Genomic DNA, 16,614 nt, shown 5'->3' with positions numbered 1-16,614 from the left:
GAGAGAGAGAGAGAGAGAATACAGTAGTGTCCTGACAGCTAGGACACAACTTGATAAGACTTCGATACCACTGGGTCCTACGTGAGTCTACCTTTCCAGAGGTTACAGAAAGCTAACGTAAGACATAGGCAGATGCGAACAGATGAGTATATCTGGAAAGACTGTGGCTCAGCCGTACAGGATGACAGCGGTCAAACCAGATATATCAGAACAGTGGTTGCTTGACCTTGCAGGACGTCAGCAGGCAGGTTTGCAGGATTGGCTGAAGCTTGGCCTTGCAGGCTGTCAGCCAACCGGATATGCAGGATTAGCCATAGGCTTGACTTGGCAGAATATTAGCAGGCAGACCAGGTGAGCAGAGATGATCTAAGCTTGGCCTTGCTGGCTGTTAACGGACCGGTCAGGCGTGCAGGATTAGCCGGAGCTTGGCCTTTCAGAATGTTAGCAGACGGACCTGGCGTGCAGAGTTGACCAAAGCTCGACCTTGAAAGAGGTTAGTAGACTGACCAGGTGTACAGGATTGACCGAAATGTAGCCTTGCAGGATGTTAACCAACAAGCCAGGTGTGCATTATTGACTGAAGCTCGGCCTTGCAGGACAGACCAGGTTTTCAGGAACAGATGCAGCAGACAAAGGAAGCCAGGAGGATCCAAAGTACTAAACAGAGCACGGGACTCCCATAGTAACTGAGGACTATAACCAGCAAGGCCAGGCTGGAGTGTCTGGGAGATATAGGGGAGGAGCCAATCTGGAGGCCTGCTGAAACAAGCCCTCTCCAATTTACAAATTTTGTGCAGCTGGAGTGCTGCTCGTCCCTACAGGCAGCCCACAACCACCCGCGACCACCCAGCATCCCTGTTGCCTGGGCGACCGTCCTGGAAGCTGCCGGGCAGAAGCGATGTGATGTGACGTGACTGGATCCCGTACAGTAGGGATGTAATTGTATAGGTAAGATTATGAAGGTTAGGCAAGCAGTTATGGAATTTGATAAGCTTGCCTGAAGGTGTGAGTTTTCAGGGAACGCTTGAAGGTTTGGGGACTAAAGGAGAGTCCTATTGTGTGTGGTAGGGCATTTCACACAGTTGGTGCAGCTCAAAGGAAGTACTGCAGTCGTGAATGGAAGCAAATAATGAGTCTGGACGAGCGACATACAGTAGATTTTGTGAAAAGCGTAGAGGTCTGGTTAGTATATTTTGTGCACAGAAGAGTGTGTGTGTGTGTGTGTGTGTGTGTGTGTGTGTGTGTGTGTGTGTATATATATATATATATATATATATATATATATATATATATATATATATATATATAGTCCGTTTCGGACCACTGTAAGAACCTTTGTCATGCAGGAATTATGTGTGACCAAACTTGGCTGTAGAACTTGGGTTAAACAGCACAAGTGGTCTGTGTGTGGCCAGCTTCAGTTATACGATCTCAGCCACGGACTGGACGTTGCCATATCTCGCACACTGGTTTGTAGCAAATCAGGATAGCTGCGGCAGCCTGATATAGCATCTTATGCAACTATTAGCACGGCTTCATGCGTATAGCGGCACAGCCCACTGTTTTTTCATCTACTACCATCATTAATATGAGCCCTTACAGTTATGTCATGATGGAGGCAAAAAGTGAGTCCAACGCAGATGTCTTAGCCATATACACCTCAGAACAACAGTACTCTGGCTACTCGTCCATGAAATTGTCATCTTGTAAATGTCTGCAAGTTAGCTGCCCAGAGAACCGGCTGTGGCCGTAACCTCCGTCAAGGTGCAGCGCATTTACAGTTTGCAAATAAACGGCTAGATGTGTTAGCTTTTTAACTTGCAGGCCGATAGAGAGCAAAGGAAATGTATGAGAAAGGTAATGCTTTGCATTATTTGTTGCACTGATGCTCTGGTTCATAAGAGCTTACAGTCTGCGAAGACCCAATGGCTTGAAATATACTTTTGCGAAGAAAAAAAAAAAAAAAGTACCATGGTACATATCCAGTACTCAAGAGTACAGGGACAACATTAAATAAAAGGAAAATGACAAAAAAAATCTTTATTCCAAACTCCTATTACTCAAATTAAAAGGCATGCATACATACAGAGAGATACAAAGACATACTGTATGAGTGGCAACAAAATTTTGATTAATACACATTAATATTTGATAACCTTTATCCCAGATGGGCTGCAATCTCTTTCGAAACTCAGACTACTGGGAAAAAACGCATTATCTACCAAAACTAATCACCAAAATGCGGTCATTATATTATTCTATACACAGACATAGGATTGCAAGTCCGTGAATGCTTGTGAGAATTCTAGAATTCAAGTAGTGTCATAATTACCCCAAAATTTATATTTTTAAATAAAGTAGCAGCAATTCAGTAAGACCTTGTATTGCACTGTACCTTGGTGTTTTCCTATGCCGGAGTTGTGAAGTTCTAGGTCGGAATGATCCTTCTCTGTTAAAACCTTAGTGGGAAGATACAAGAGAAAAAAAAAAGTTACATAGAATCCAGATCTTCACGAAATTATGCTAATACGGTGCACAGGCAAAACATTTCAATATCAGAAACTGTACGAAGTGGGCGATTTCTAGACATCTGCAAACTCGAAGCTCACATACTGTACCCACATAAATATGGAAAGAGCAAGTAAAGACACTTTACCTTAACACACTGGTGAGCCAATTTACATCCCTAAAATAGCAGGTTTTGTCCAGTAACAGGTCTGCTCACAGTGAAGGCTGTACCAGACAGCACCCAGTGTTTTCCTATCGAGAAGCGCAAGTGCCTATTTACAGGATGCAGATTTATAAAAGTCCCCAACCATTATATTTGGTTATTGAGCCAGCCATTGACTGGGTGCTGCCATCTCTCACAATGGTCTGTGATATACATACATCTCTAGGCATTAATGAGGAGGGATATATATTGGTGTGTGGAGATGCAATATACAGTAATTTCTAAATATACACACTTGTATATTGTTATATCTCTCCCGCTTCCTATACACACACACTCTTACTACTCAGCTCGACCCACCCCAAACACAATAGCTATTAGTTACCATTGGCTTGCTTAAATACAGATGTTACATAAAAGTGACAACTGCTGCATTTATTTTGGAGTGTCTTCCCTTTTAAATGGAGCATGCACGTTCCACTATGTCGAGATTGAAATATAAGTATTGCTATTAAATGGCTTCAAATGCTCCTGCAATGGTCAGGTTGGGTGGTTGGGATCTCATTCCCGACCTACAGTAACCGTTTCCGACATCTGAAGTACACCCTGAGCTAGAAATTGCTCAGTATGTACAGGTACACACTGTTCCAATAATCTGTCTGATCAGAGAGTTTATTGGATCGGCACACACTATAGCAGAGGTTCCCAAACACAGTCCTAAAGGCACCCCAACAGTCCAGGTTTTAGGTATATCCATGGCTGAGCACAGATGGTTAAATCAAATTGACTAAGGTGCTAATTCAGTCACCTGTGGCAAAGCATGGATACATTTAAAACGAGGACCGTTGGGGTGCTTTGAGGACCGCGTTTGGGAACCTCTGCACTATAGTATTGTGTGTACTCAGTTTAAGATTGTGGGAAGTATCATTACAGACCACCCTCAGTATAGTATTCCAAGGTTTTGTATTATGGAACCAGCAAAGGGTCAAATAATCCTCCATAGCAGTTACATTACTTTACATACCGCAAACATACTTAATAGCAAAAATAAGATTTTAAACCTACCGGTAAATCTTTTTCTCCTATCCGTAGAGGATGCTGGGGACTCCGTAAGGACCATGGGGATAGATGGGCTTCGCAGGAGACATGGGCACTAAGAAAGAACTTTAGGTATGGGTGTGCACTGGCTCCTCCCTCTATGCCCCTCCTCCAGACCTCAGTTAGAGAAACTGTGCCCAGATGAGACGGACAGTACGAGGAAAGGATTTTAGTTAATCTAAGGGCAAGATTCATACCAGCCCACACCATCCACACCGTATAACTTGGGATATACCAACCAGTTAACAGTACGAAACAACACAGCATCAGTCCGAGACTGAGAAACACTGTAACATAACCCTTATGTAAGCAATAACTATATACAAGTCTTGCAGAAATAGTCCGCACTTGGGACGGGCGCCCAGCATCCTCTACGGACTAGGAGAAAAAGATTTAGCGGTAGGTTTAAAATCTTATTTTCTCTTACGTCCTAGAGGATGCTGGGTACTCCGTAAGGACCATGGGGATTATACCAAAGCTCCCAAACGGGCGGGAGAGTGCGGATGACTCTACAGCACCGATTGAGTAAACATGAGGTCCTCCTCAGCCAGGGTATCAAACTTGTAGAATTTTGCAAAAGTGTTTGAACCCGACCAAGTAGCAGCACGGCACAGCTGTAATGCCGAGACCCCTTGGGCAGACGCCCAAGAAGAGCCCACTCTCCTGGTGGAATGGGCCTTTATTGATTTTGGTAACGGCAATCCAGCCGTAGAATGAGCCTGCTGAATCGTGTTACAGATCCAGCGAGCAATGGTCTGCTTGGAAGCAGGAGCGCCAACCTTGTCGGCTGCATACAGGATAAACAGTGCTTCTGTTTTCCTGACCCTAGCCATTCTGGCCACGGACATTTTCAAAGCCCTGACCACATCAAGAGACTCGGAATCCTCCAAGTATCGCGTAGCCACAGGCACCACAATAGGTTGGTTCATATGAAAAGACGAATGGAGGACGGGTCCACAATTCCGCTCTATCCATATGGAAAACTAAATAGGGGCGTTTATGAGACAAAGCCGCCAACTCCGACACTCGCCTAGCCGAAGCCAAGGCTAACAACATGATCACTTTCCAAGTGAGATATTTTAACTCCACCGTTTTAAGTGGTTCAAACCAGTGTGACTTAAGGAAACTCAACACCACGTTCAGGTCCCAAGATGCCACTGGAGGTACAAAAGGAGGCTGAATTTGCAGCACTCACTTCACAAAAGTCTGTACTTCTGGCAGAGAAGCCAATTCCTTCTGAAAGAAAATGGATAGGGCCGAAATCTGAACCTTTATGGAGCCTAATTTTAGGCCCAAATTCACTCCAGTCGGTAGGAAGTGAAGGAAACGGCCCAGATGGATTTCTTCCGTAGGAGCATTCCTGGCCTCACACCAAGAAACATACTTCCGCCATATACGGTGATAATGTTTTGCTGTCACGTCCTTCCTAGCCTTTATCAGAGTAGGAATGACCTCATCCAGAATGCCCTTTTCCGCTAGGATCCGGCGTTCAACCGCCATGCCATCAAACGCAGCCGCGGTAAGTCTTGGAACAGACAGGGCCCCTGTTGTAACAGGTCCTGTCTTAGAGGAAGAGGCCACGGATCTTCTGTGAGCATTTCCTGCAGATCCGGATACCAGGCCCTTCGTGGCCAATCCGGAACAATGAGAGTTGTCTGTACTCCTCTTTTCCTTATTATTCTCAACACCTTGGGGATGAGAGAAAGAGGAGGAAACATATAGACCGACTGGAATACCCACGGCGTCACGAGGGCGTCCACTGCCACCGCCTGAGGGTCTCTTGACCTGGCGCAATACCTCTGTAGTTTTTTGTTGAGGCGGGACGCCATCATGTCTATCTGGGGCAGTCCCCACTGACTTGCAATTTGTGCGAAGACTTCCTGATGAAGTCCCCACTCTCCTGGATGTAGATCGTATCTGCTGAGGAAGTCTGCTTCCCAGTTGTCCACTCCCGGAATGAACACTGCTGACAGTGCGCTTACATGATTTTCCGCCCAGCGAAGAATCCTGGCGGCTTCCGCCATTGCCATTCTGCTCCTTGTGCCGCCTTGGCGGTTTACATAAGCCACTGCGGTGATGTTGTCTGACTGAATCAGAACCGGTAGGTCGCGAAGCCAAGTCTCCGCTTGACGAAGAGCGCTGTATATGGCCCTCAGCTCCAGGACGTTGATGTGAAGACAAGTCTCCTGGCTTGACCAAAGACCTTGGAAGTTTCTTCCCTGTGTGACTGCTCCCCAACCTCGGAGGCTCGCGTCCGTGGTTACCAGAATCCAGTCCTGAATGGCGAACCTGCAACCCTCTAGAAGGTGAGCACTCTGTAGCCACCACAGGAGAGACACCCTTGCCCTGGGGGTCAGGGTGACCAACTGATGACTCTGTAGATGTGACTCTGACCACTTGTCCTGTAGGTCCCATTGGAAGGTCCTCGCATGGAACCTGCCGAAGGGAATGGCCTCGTTAGATGCCACCATCTTCCCTAGGACTCGAGTGCAGTGATGCACTGACACCTGTTTTGACTTCAATAGGTCCCTGACCAGAGTCATGAGTTCCTGGGCCTTTTCTATCGGAAGATAAACCCTTTTCTGGTCCGTATCCAGAATCATGCCTAAGAAGGGTAGACGAGTCGTAGGAACCAGCTGCGACTTCGGGATATTGAGAATCCAGCCGTGTTGTTGTAACACCTTCAGTGAAAGTGACACGCTGTTCAACAACTGCTCTCGTGATCTCGCTTTTAGGAGATCGTCCAAGTACGGGATAATTGTGACACCCTGCTTGCGCAGGAGCACCATCATTTCCGCCATTACCTTGGTGAAAATCCTCGGGGCCGTGGAAAGCCCAAACGGCAACGTCTGAAATTGGTAATGACAATCCTGTACCGCAAATCTCAGGTACGCCTGATGAGGTGGATATATGGGAACAAGAAGGTATGCATCCTTTATGTCCAGAGATACCATAAAATCTCCCCCTTCCAGCACCTGTTGAAGACACAATTTGTGAATTGCATTTAAAACTAACTATCTCCCTTTCTGGGGGAGAAGCTGTTAGGGCCGATTCGAAAAACCGGCGAGGAGGCACCTCTTCGAATTCCAGCTTGTAACCCTGGGAAACAATTTCTATTGCCCAGGGATCCACCTGTGAGTGAACCCAGATGTGGCTGAAAAGTCGAAGACGTGCCCCCACTGGGGCGGACTCCCTCAGCGGAGCCCCAGCGTCATGCGGTGGATTTTGTAGAGGCCGGGGAGGACTTCTGCTCCTGGGAACTAGCTGTGGTAGGCAGCTTTTTCCCCTCTGCCCTTACCTCTGGCAAGAAAGGATGATCCTCGTACTCTTGTTTTTATTTGACCGAAAGGACTGCATTTGATAATGTGGCGCTTTCTTAGGCTGTGAGGGAATATAAGGCAAAAAATTTGATTTACCTGCCGTAGCTGTGGAGACCAGGTCCGAGAGACCTTCCCCAAACAATTCCTCACCCTTGTAAGGTAAAACCTCCATATGCCTCTGAGTTGGCATCACCTGTCCATTGCCGGGTCCATAGGACTCGTCTAGCAGAAATCGACATATCGTTGACATAGAACCCAGTAGGCCAATGTCTCTTTGAGCATCCCTCATATATAAGACAGCATCTTTAATATGACCCAGGGTCAATAAAATGGTATCCTTATCCAGGGTATCCAATTCCGGCGATAAGGTATCTGTCCACGCTGCTACCGCGCTACAAACCCAAGCCGACGCTATCGCCGGTCTGAGTAAGGTACCAGAGTGTGTGTAAATGGACTTTAAGGTAGCCTCCTGCTTGCGATCAGCAAGATCCCCGAGGGTAGCCGTAGCTTTTTGGATAAGCGTGTCAACGCTTTGTCCACCCTTGGGGAGGATTCCCACCACATCCTGTCCTTAGCCGGGAAAGGATACGCCATAAGAATCCTTTTGGAAATCTGCAGTTTCTTGTCTGGAGATTCCCACGCCTTTTCAAATAACTCGTTCAGCTCATGAGAACGGGTAAAGGTTACCTCAGGTTTCTTTTCCTTATACATGTGTACCCTCGTGTCAGGGACAGGGGGTTCCTCTGTGATATGTAAAACATCCTTTATTGCAATAATCATATATTGAATACTTTTAGCCAATTTTGGCTGTAACTTTGCATCATCGTAGTCGACACTGGAGTCAGAATCCGTGTCAGTATTAGTGTCTACTATTTGGGATAGTGGGCGCTTTTGAGACCCCGAGGGTCCCCGCGACATAGGGGCAGGCAGGGCCTGACTCTCTGCATAATTCCTGGACTCCGCTTTGTCCAACCTTTTGTGCAATAAATTCACATTAGCACTTAATACATTCCACATATCCACCCAGTCAGGTGTCGGTGTTGCCGACGGAGACACCACATTCATTTGCTCCACCTCCTCGCTAGGAAAGCCTTCTACCTCAGACATGCCGACACACGCGTACCGACACACCACACACTCAGGGAAACCTCTTATCTGAAGACAGTTCCCCCACAAGGCCCTTTGGAGAGACAGAGAGAGAGGATGCCAGCACACACCCAGCGCTAATTACCCAGGAAAAAACACACTATATGTTTACCCAGGTAGCGCTGTAATTATCTATTTGCGCCAAATTATGTGCCCCCCCCCTTTTTTTAAACCCTCTTTCACCATGGTAAGCAGGGGAGAGTCCAGGGAGCTTCATCTCAGTGGTGTGCTGTGGAGAAAATGGCGCTGGTGAGTGCTGAGGAACAAGCTCCGCCCCCTCAGCGGCGGGCTTCGGTCCCGCTGAAAAATTCAAAACCTGGAGGGGGATCTCTTTTATATACGTACCCTGCCTGTATATATGCTTATTGCCAGATTTGGAGGTCCTTATTGCTGCCCAGGGCGCCCCCCTGCGCCCTGCACCCTTAGTGACTGCTGTGTGTGTGCTGTGTGGGAGCAATGGCGCACAGCGTTACGGCTGTGCGTTACCTCTATGAAGATCTGAAGTCTTCTGCCACCTCTGAAGTCTTCTTTCTTCACATACTCACGTGGCTTCTATATTCCGGCTCTGCGAGGAGGACGGCGGCGCGGCTCTGGGACGAACGGCGAGGGTGAGACCTGCGTTCCATTCCCTCTGGAGCTAATGGTGTCCAGTAGCCTAAGAAACAGAGCTTAACATTAAAGTAGGTCTGTTTCTCTCACCTCAGTCCCTCGATGCAGGGAGTCTGTTGCCAGCAGGCTCCCTGAAAATAAAAAACCTAACAAAATACTTTCTTTCCAGGAAACTCAGGAGAGCTCCCTGTAATGGTCTGGAGGAGGGGCATAGAGGGGCATAGAGGGAGGAGCCAGTGCACACCCATACCTAAAGTTCTTTCTTAGTGCCCATGTCTCCTGCGGAGCCCGTCTATCCCCATGGTCCTTACGGAGTCCCCAGCATCCTCTAGGACGTAAGAGAAAAAAAAGGTACAGTCTACACCCCTGCCAATTGTAGTGGTATCATCTACATTCTAGAAAGACACTATCCCATCCTGAAAATGTCAGGACACTATCTGCTGTAACAATAAATCATTCAAAAATAAAGCCACATGACAGAATAAATAACTTCGATTTTCGATGGTTTAGTAGTTTACCATCATCTTATGATGGTAGTGTTTTCACCATTCGATGGTGGTTTTCCAATGGTAGATAGTAACACTGAGGATGGTGCAAGATGCTATTGCGCAAACATGTTATTTTGCGTGTGTGTGTGTGTGGGGGGTGATGGGTCAATTGTCTAACAGGCTCCCAAAGATAATGGGTGCCCACCAGAGCTATTAAATTGTTCCCCTCCCCCACCTTGAGTTTGCGCAGCCATTGGTACCAGGATTAGCCTCGAAAAGTGTCTAAACCGGTCTAAAGTCATGGATGGGGCATTCAGAACAGGAGGCTGCCAGCTGATGTGTGTCCCCTTGCTGCCTTAACACCTAAACAGAGCAACAACTGAATTTCTCCATCGGGCGCCATCGCGTGGTAGCTCAGGGGAAACACTACTAAATTCACCCCTAAATTTGTTTTGTTTCTTTCCATTAAATTCTTTTGATGTGTTCGCTAGTTATCATTGCATCGAAAGTTTTGATGGTGGAACCCCTGCCATCATTTGATGGTGGGCTTCTGATGTCCATCCCTATCCTTTTTCCACACTGCTGCAGAACTTGTCTCAGTCTATTTCTGCCCGTCCTTCTTTGCTACTTCCACTTTTGCTCACCGCTCCACGCTGACCAGATCTGTCCAGACTTTGCCGTAATGATTGGCACAGTACAGATATGAAATGACAGCAATAGTCATTGCAATACTGTTTGTGGGCAATCTGGGCTCTGCCCCATCCTTCCATCCCCGACTGGTGGTCATTCACCAACTGCTGACAGATCATGACACAGCTGCAGCTCCCCCACTGGCATCCAAACCCGTGACTTCAGCGCTGAAAGGCATCAATACTATTCACTGCACAACTGTGCTGCCCCTAATTTAAACATTTTAACCTTCTAGTCAGTCAGTCCATCAACTCAAAACAGTGTTCCAAGAAACACTGTAATGTAGCATTTTGTATGCAGATACAGCCACATTTCATTTTAATCAGCAGTCTGCTTGTGCTTCTTATTCACATAGTGATGCAACGAAGACACATTTTCAGCCAAATAAAAAAAATAAAAAAGGCGCCATATGGTGACAGCTGCTCGGGAACTGCCGGCTCACTCACGCCAGGCATCTTGCGCTGCATGGCGTATTGAGGCTACATGTACGAGGACACATCTGTATAAGTGTCAGAAAATGAACATACTGTATGTTGACAAAGTTAACAAAGTTGACAAAGTATGTTGACAAAGTTAAAATAAGAATTTACTCACCGGTAATTCTATTTCTCGTAGTCCGTAGTGGATGCTGGGGACTCCGTAAGGACCATGGGGAATAGACGGGCTCCGCAGGAGACTGGGCACTCTATAGAAAGATTTAGGACTATCTGGTGTGCACTGGCTCCTCCCCCTATGACCCTCCTCCAAGCCTCCGTTAGGAACTGTGCCCGGAAGAGCTGACACAATAAGGAAGGATTTTTGAATCCCGGGTAAGACTCATACCAGCCACACCAATCACACCATATAACACGTGATAGGAACCCCGGTTAACAGTATGATAACAAATGGAGCCTCTGAAGAGATGGCTCACAACAAAACCCGATTTTTGTAACAATAACTATGTACAGGTATTGCAGACAATCCGCACTTGGGATGGGCGCCCAGCATCCACTACGGACTACGAGAAATAGAATTACCGGTGAGTAAATTCTTATTTTCTCTGACGTCCTAGTGGATGCTGGGGACTCCGTAAGGACCATGGGGATTATACCAAAGCTCCCAAACGGGCGGGAGAGTGCGGATGACTCTGCAGCACCGAATGAGAGAATTCCAGGTCCTCCTCAGCCAGGGTATCAAATTTGTAGAATTTTGCAAACGTGTTTGCCCCTGACCAAGTAGCTGCTCGGCAAAGTTGTAAAGCCGAGACCCCTCGGGCAGCCGCCCAAGATGAGCCCACCTTCCGTGTGGAATGGGCTTTTACAGATTTAGGCTGCGGTAAGCCTACCGCAGAATGCGCCAGCTGAATACTGCTACAAATCCAGCGCGCAATAGACTGCTTAGAAGCAGGAGCACCCAGCTTGGTGGGTGCATACAGGATAAACAGCGAGTCAGTCTTTCTGACTCCAGCCGTCCTGGAAATATACATTTTTAGGGCCCTGACTACGTCCAGCAACTTGGAATCCTCCAAGTCCCTAGTAGCCGCAGGCACCACAACAGGTTGGTTCAAGTGAAAAGCTGAGACCACCTTTGGGAGAAACTGAGGACGAGTCCTCAATTCTGCCCTATCCATATGGAAAATCAGATAAGGGCTTTTACAAGACAAAGCCGCCAATTCTGAAACCCGCCTGGCCGACGCCAGGGCCAACAGCATGACCACTTTCCACGTGAGATATTTTAAATCCACAGTCTTAAGTGGTTCGAACCAATGTGATTTCAGGAATGCCAAAACCACATTGAGATCCCAAGGTGCCACTGGGGGCACAAAAGGAGGCTGAATATGCAGTACTCCTTTTACAAAAGTCTGAACTTCAGGCAGTGAAGCCAGTTCTTTTTGGAAGAAAATTGACAGAGCCGAAATCTGGACCTTTATGGACCCCAATTTGAGGCCCAACGTCACCCCTGCTTGCAGGAAGTGCAGGAATCGACCCAGTTGAAATTCCTCCGTCGGGGCCTTCATGGCCTCACACCAAGCAACATATTTTCGCCAAATGCGGTGATAATGTCTTGCGGTGACATCCTTCCTGGCTTTGATCAGGGTAGGGATGACTTCCTCCGGAATACCCTTTTCCTTCAGGATCCGGTGTTCAACCGCCATGCCATCAAACGCAGCCGCGGTAAGTCTTGGAACAGACAGGGTCCCTGCTGCAGCAGGTCTTGTCCAAGCGGCAGAGGCCAAGGGTCCTCTGTAAGCATCTCTTGAAGTTCCGGGTACCAAGCTCTTCTTGGCCAATCCGGAACCACGAGTATGGTTTTCACTCCTCGCCTTATTATTCTCAGTACCTTGGGTATGAGAGGTAGAGGAGGAAACACATAAACCGACTGGTACACCCATGGTGTCACTAGAGCGTCCACCGCTATCGCCTGAGGGTCTCTTGACCGGGCGCAATATCTTTTCAACTTCTTGTTGAGGCGGGACGCCATCATGTCTACCTGTGGTTTTTCCCACCGGTTGACCAGCATTTGGAAGACTTCTGGATGAAGTCCCCATTCTCCCGGGTGGAGGTCGTGCCTGCTGAGGAAGTCTGCTTCCCAGTTGTCCACTCCCGGAATGAACACTGCAGTCAGTGCTAACACATGATTCTCTGCCCATCTGAGAATCCTTGTGGCTTCTGCCATCGCCATCCTGCTTCTCGTGCCGCCCTGTCTGTTTACATGGGCGACGGCCGTGATGTTGTCTGACTGGATCAGTACCGGCTGGTTTTGAAGCAGGGGTCTTGCCTGGCTTAGGGCATTGTAAATGGCCCTTAGCTCCAGGATATTTATGTGAAGAGAAATCTCCTGAATTGACCACAGTCCTTGGAAATTTCTTCCCTTTGTGACTGCCCCCCAGCCCCGAAGGCTGGCATCCGTGGTCACCAGGACCCAGTCCTGTATTCCGAATCTGCGGCCCTCTAGTAGATGAGCCCTCTGCAGCCACCACAGCAGCGACACCCTGGTTCTGGCCGATAGGGTTATCCGCTGTTGCATCTGGAGATGGGACCCGGACCATTTGTCCAACAGGTCCCACTGGAACGTCCTTGCGTGGAACCTTCCGAATGGAATTGCTTCGTACGAAGCTACCATTTTTCCCAGGACTCGTGTGCATTGATGTACCGACACTTTTCCTGGTTTTAGGATGTCTCTGACCAGAGATGACAATTCCTCGGCTTTTTCCAGTGGAAGAAACACTCTTTTCTGGTCTGTGTCCAGAATCATTCCCAGGAACAGAAGACGTGTCGTCGGGACCAGCTGTGACTTTGGAATATTGAGAATCCAGCCGTGCTGTTGTAGCACTTCCTGAGAAAGTGCCACCCCCACTATCAACTGTTCTTTGGACCTCGCCTTTATCAGGAGATCATCCAAGTACGGGATAATTAAAACTCCCTTCTTGCGAAGGCGTATCATCATTTCGGCCATTACCTTGTTAAAGACCCTCGGTGCCGTGGATAACCCAAACGGCAGCGTCTGGAACTGATAGTGACAGTCCTGTACCACAAATCTGAGGTACTCCTGGTGCGGAGGGTAAATGGGGACATGCAGGTACGCATCCTTGATGTCCAGGGATACCATGTAATCCCCCTCCTCCAGGCTCGCAATAACCGCCCTGAGCGATTCCATCTTGAACTTGAACCTTTTGATATAAGTGTTCAAGGCTTTTAAATTTAAGATGGGTCTCACCGAACCGTCCGGTTTCGGTACCACAAACATTGTGGAGTAGTAACCCTTTCCTTGCTGAAGGAGGGGTACCTTGACAATCACTTGCTGTGAATACAGTTTTTGAATAGCCACCAACACTGCCTCCCTGGCAGAGGGAGTTGCCGGCAAGGCAGATTTTAGGAAACGGCGGGGGGGAGACGTCTCGAATTCCAGCCTGTACTCCTGAGATACTACTTGAAGGACCCAGGGATCCACTTGTGAGAGCCCACTGTGTGCTGAAAAACCTGAGACGTGCCCCCACCGTTCCCGATTCCGCCTGAGCAGCCCCAGCGTCATGCTGTGGACTTACCGGACGCAGGGGAGGACTTCTGCTCCTGGGAACTAGCTGTGTGCTGCAGCTTTTTCCCCCTTCCTCTGCCCCTCGGCAGAAAGGATGAGCCTCTAGCCCGCTTATTTTTCTGGGGCCGAAAGGACTGTACCTGATAATACGGTGCTTTCTTTTGCTGTGGGGTAGCCTGTGGCAAAAAAGTCGATTTCCCAGCAGTAGCTGTGGAAACGAGGTCTGAAAGACCTTCCCCAAAAAGTTCCACCCCTTTATAGGGTAAAACTTCCATGTGCCGCTTGGAGTCGGCATCACCTGACCATTGCCTAGTCCATAACCCCCGTCTGGCGGCAATGGACATAGCGCTTATTTTTGATGCCAGCCGGCAAATATCCCTCTGTGCATCACGCATGTATAAGACCGCGTCTTTTATATGGTCAATCGTTAGCAAAATATTGTCCCTATCCATGGTATCAATGTTTTCCGACAGGGAATCTGACCACGCAGCTGCAGCACTGCACATCCAAGCTGATGCAATAGCGGGTCTCAATATAATGCCAGTGTGTGTGTATATAGCTTTTAGGGTACTTTCCTGCTTTCTATCAGCAGGTTCTTTTAGGGCGGCCGTATCCGGAGACGGTAGTGCAACCTTCTTTGATAAGCGTGTCAGCGCTTTATCTACCCTAGGGGGTGTTTCCCAGCGTGACCTATCCTCTGGCGGGAAAGGGTACGCAGCCATTAACCGTTTAGAAATGATCAATTTCTTATCTGGGGAAGTCCACGCTTCCTCACACACCTCATTTAATTCGTCAGATGCAGGAAAAACTACTGGTAGTTTTTTTCTCACCAAACATAATACCCTTTTTTGTGGTACCTGGGGTATCATCAGAAATGTGTAATACATTTTTCATAGGCTCAATCATATAACGGGTGGATCTATTGGAGGGTACACTCGTCTCATCATCGTCGACACTGGAGTCGGTATCCGTGTCGACATCTGTATCTGTCATCTGAGGTAGCGGGCGTTTTATAGCCCCTGATGACATTTGAGACGCTTGGACAGGCACAAGCTGAGTAGCCGGCTGTCCTATGTCGTCAAACCTTTTATGTAAGAAGCTGACACTGTCACGTAATTCCTTCCATAAGTCCATCCACACTGGTGTCGACCCCGCATTCACAGGCATTTGCTCCGCCTCCACATCCTTATCCTCATCATACATGTCGACACAGCAGTACCGACACACAGCAGACACACAGGGAATGCTCTTACAGAGGACAGGACCCCACAAAGCCCTTTGGGGAGACAGAGGGAGAGTATGCCAGCACATACCAGGGCGCTATATAACACAGGGATATCACTATACAGAGTGTTTTCCCCTATAGCTGCCTATAATATATATATATACTGCGCCTAAATTGTGCCACCCCCTCTCTTTTTTACCCTTTCTGTAGTGCAGGACTGCAGGGGAGAGCCAGGGAGCTTCCTTCCAGCGGAGCTGTGAGGGAAAAATGGCGCCAGTGTGCTGAGGGAGTTGGCTCCGCCCCTTTTTCGGCGGGCTTTCTCCCGCTATTTTATCGTTTCTGGCAGGGGTTAATATACACCTATATAGCCTCTGGGGCTATATATGGTGTTAGTTTTGCCAGCCAAGGTGTTAATATTGCTGCTCAGGGTGCCCCCCCCCCCCAGCGCCCTGCACCCATCAGTGACCGCAGTGTGTGGTGTGCATGAGGAGCAATGGCGCACAGCTGCAGTGCTGTGCGCTACCTTGGAGAAGACAGAAGTCTTCAGCCGCCGATTTTCCGGACCACCTTCTTGTTTCTGGCTCTGTAAGGGGGACGGCGGCGCGGCTCCGGGAACGGACGACGAGGTCGGGTCCTGTGTTCGATCCCTCTGGAGCTAATGGTGTCCAGTTGCCTAAGAAGCCCAAGCTACCACCACTTAGGTAGGTTCGCTTCTTCTCCCCTTAGTCCCTCGTTGCAGTGAGCCTGTTGCCAGCAGGTCTCACTGAAAATAAAAAACCTAAACTATACTTTCTTCTAGGAGCTCAGGAGAGCCCCTAGTGTGCATCCAGCTCAGCCGGGCACAGAAATCTAACTGAGGCTTGGAGGAGGGTCATAGGGGGAGGAGCCAGTGCACACCAGATAGTCCTAAATCTTTCTATAGAGTGTCCAGTCTCCTGCGGAGCCCGTCTATTCCCCATGGTCCTTACGGAGTCCCCAGCATCCACTAGGACGTCAGAGAAATAACTATTGCATCAATCACTAGGACAAAACAGCAATCTTTGGCTACATAAACTGTCCAATTAATAATAATAATAATTAATAATAATAATAATTTTATTTATATAGCGCTCTTTCTCCAACAGGACTCAAGGCGCTTTACAGATATCAAAAACAATGCACATGATACAGAGGATTTGAGTAATACAACAATAGACAAGCACCACAGACATAAAAGAAAACCTTAAGCACACAGAAAGCATAATGCAGGATTGGTGTAGGCATTTTGGGTAATAACTTCCAAGGGTTGTGTATTCCACCCTCACAAGGTACCAGGTGCGGCAGCCATCTTGGGCGCTCAGCGTAGGATTACCC

The 16,614-nt window shown here is 48.1% G+C and overlaps 1 protein-coding gene across 21 annotated transcripts in view; it reads right to left on the bottom strand.

Moving 5' to 3' along the window:
* The window catches only part of SVIL (supervillin), a 381,188-nt gene that overhangs the window by 190,159 nt on the left and 174,415 nt on the right, over positions 1 to 16,614 (bottom strand). For all 21 annotated transcript variants that reach the window (XM_063922042.1, XM_063922039.1, XM_063922044.1 and 18 more), the window contains exon 2: positions 2,396 to 2,459. In XM_063922042.1, coding sequence (XP_063778112.1) covers positions 2,396 to 2,459 — 64 coding nt within the window. The remainder of the gene's footprint in view (positions 1 to 2,395; positions 2,460 to 16,614) is intronic.

Source organism: Pseudophryne corroboree, chromosome 5, assembly GCF_028390025.1.
Source record: "Pseudophryne corroboree isolate aPseCor3 chromosome 5, aPseCor3.hap2, whole genome shotgun sequence".
Lineage (NCBI taxonomy): Eukaryota > Metazoa > Chordata > Amphibia > Anura > Myobatrachidae > Pseudophryne > Pseudophryne corroboree.
The sequence above is the reverse complement of the archived record's forward strand: the minus strand, read 5'-3'. Positions and strand labels throughout refer to the sequence as shown.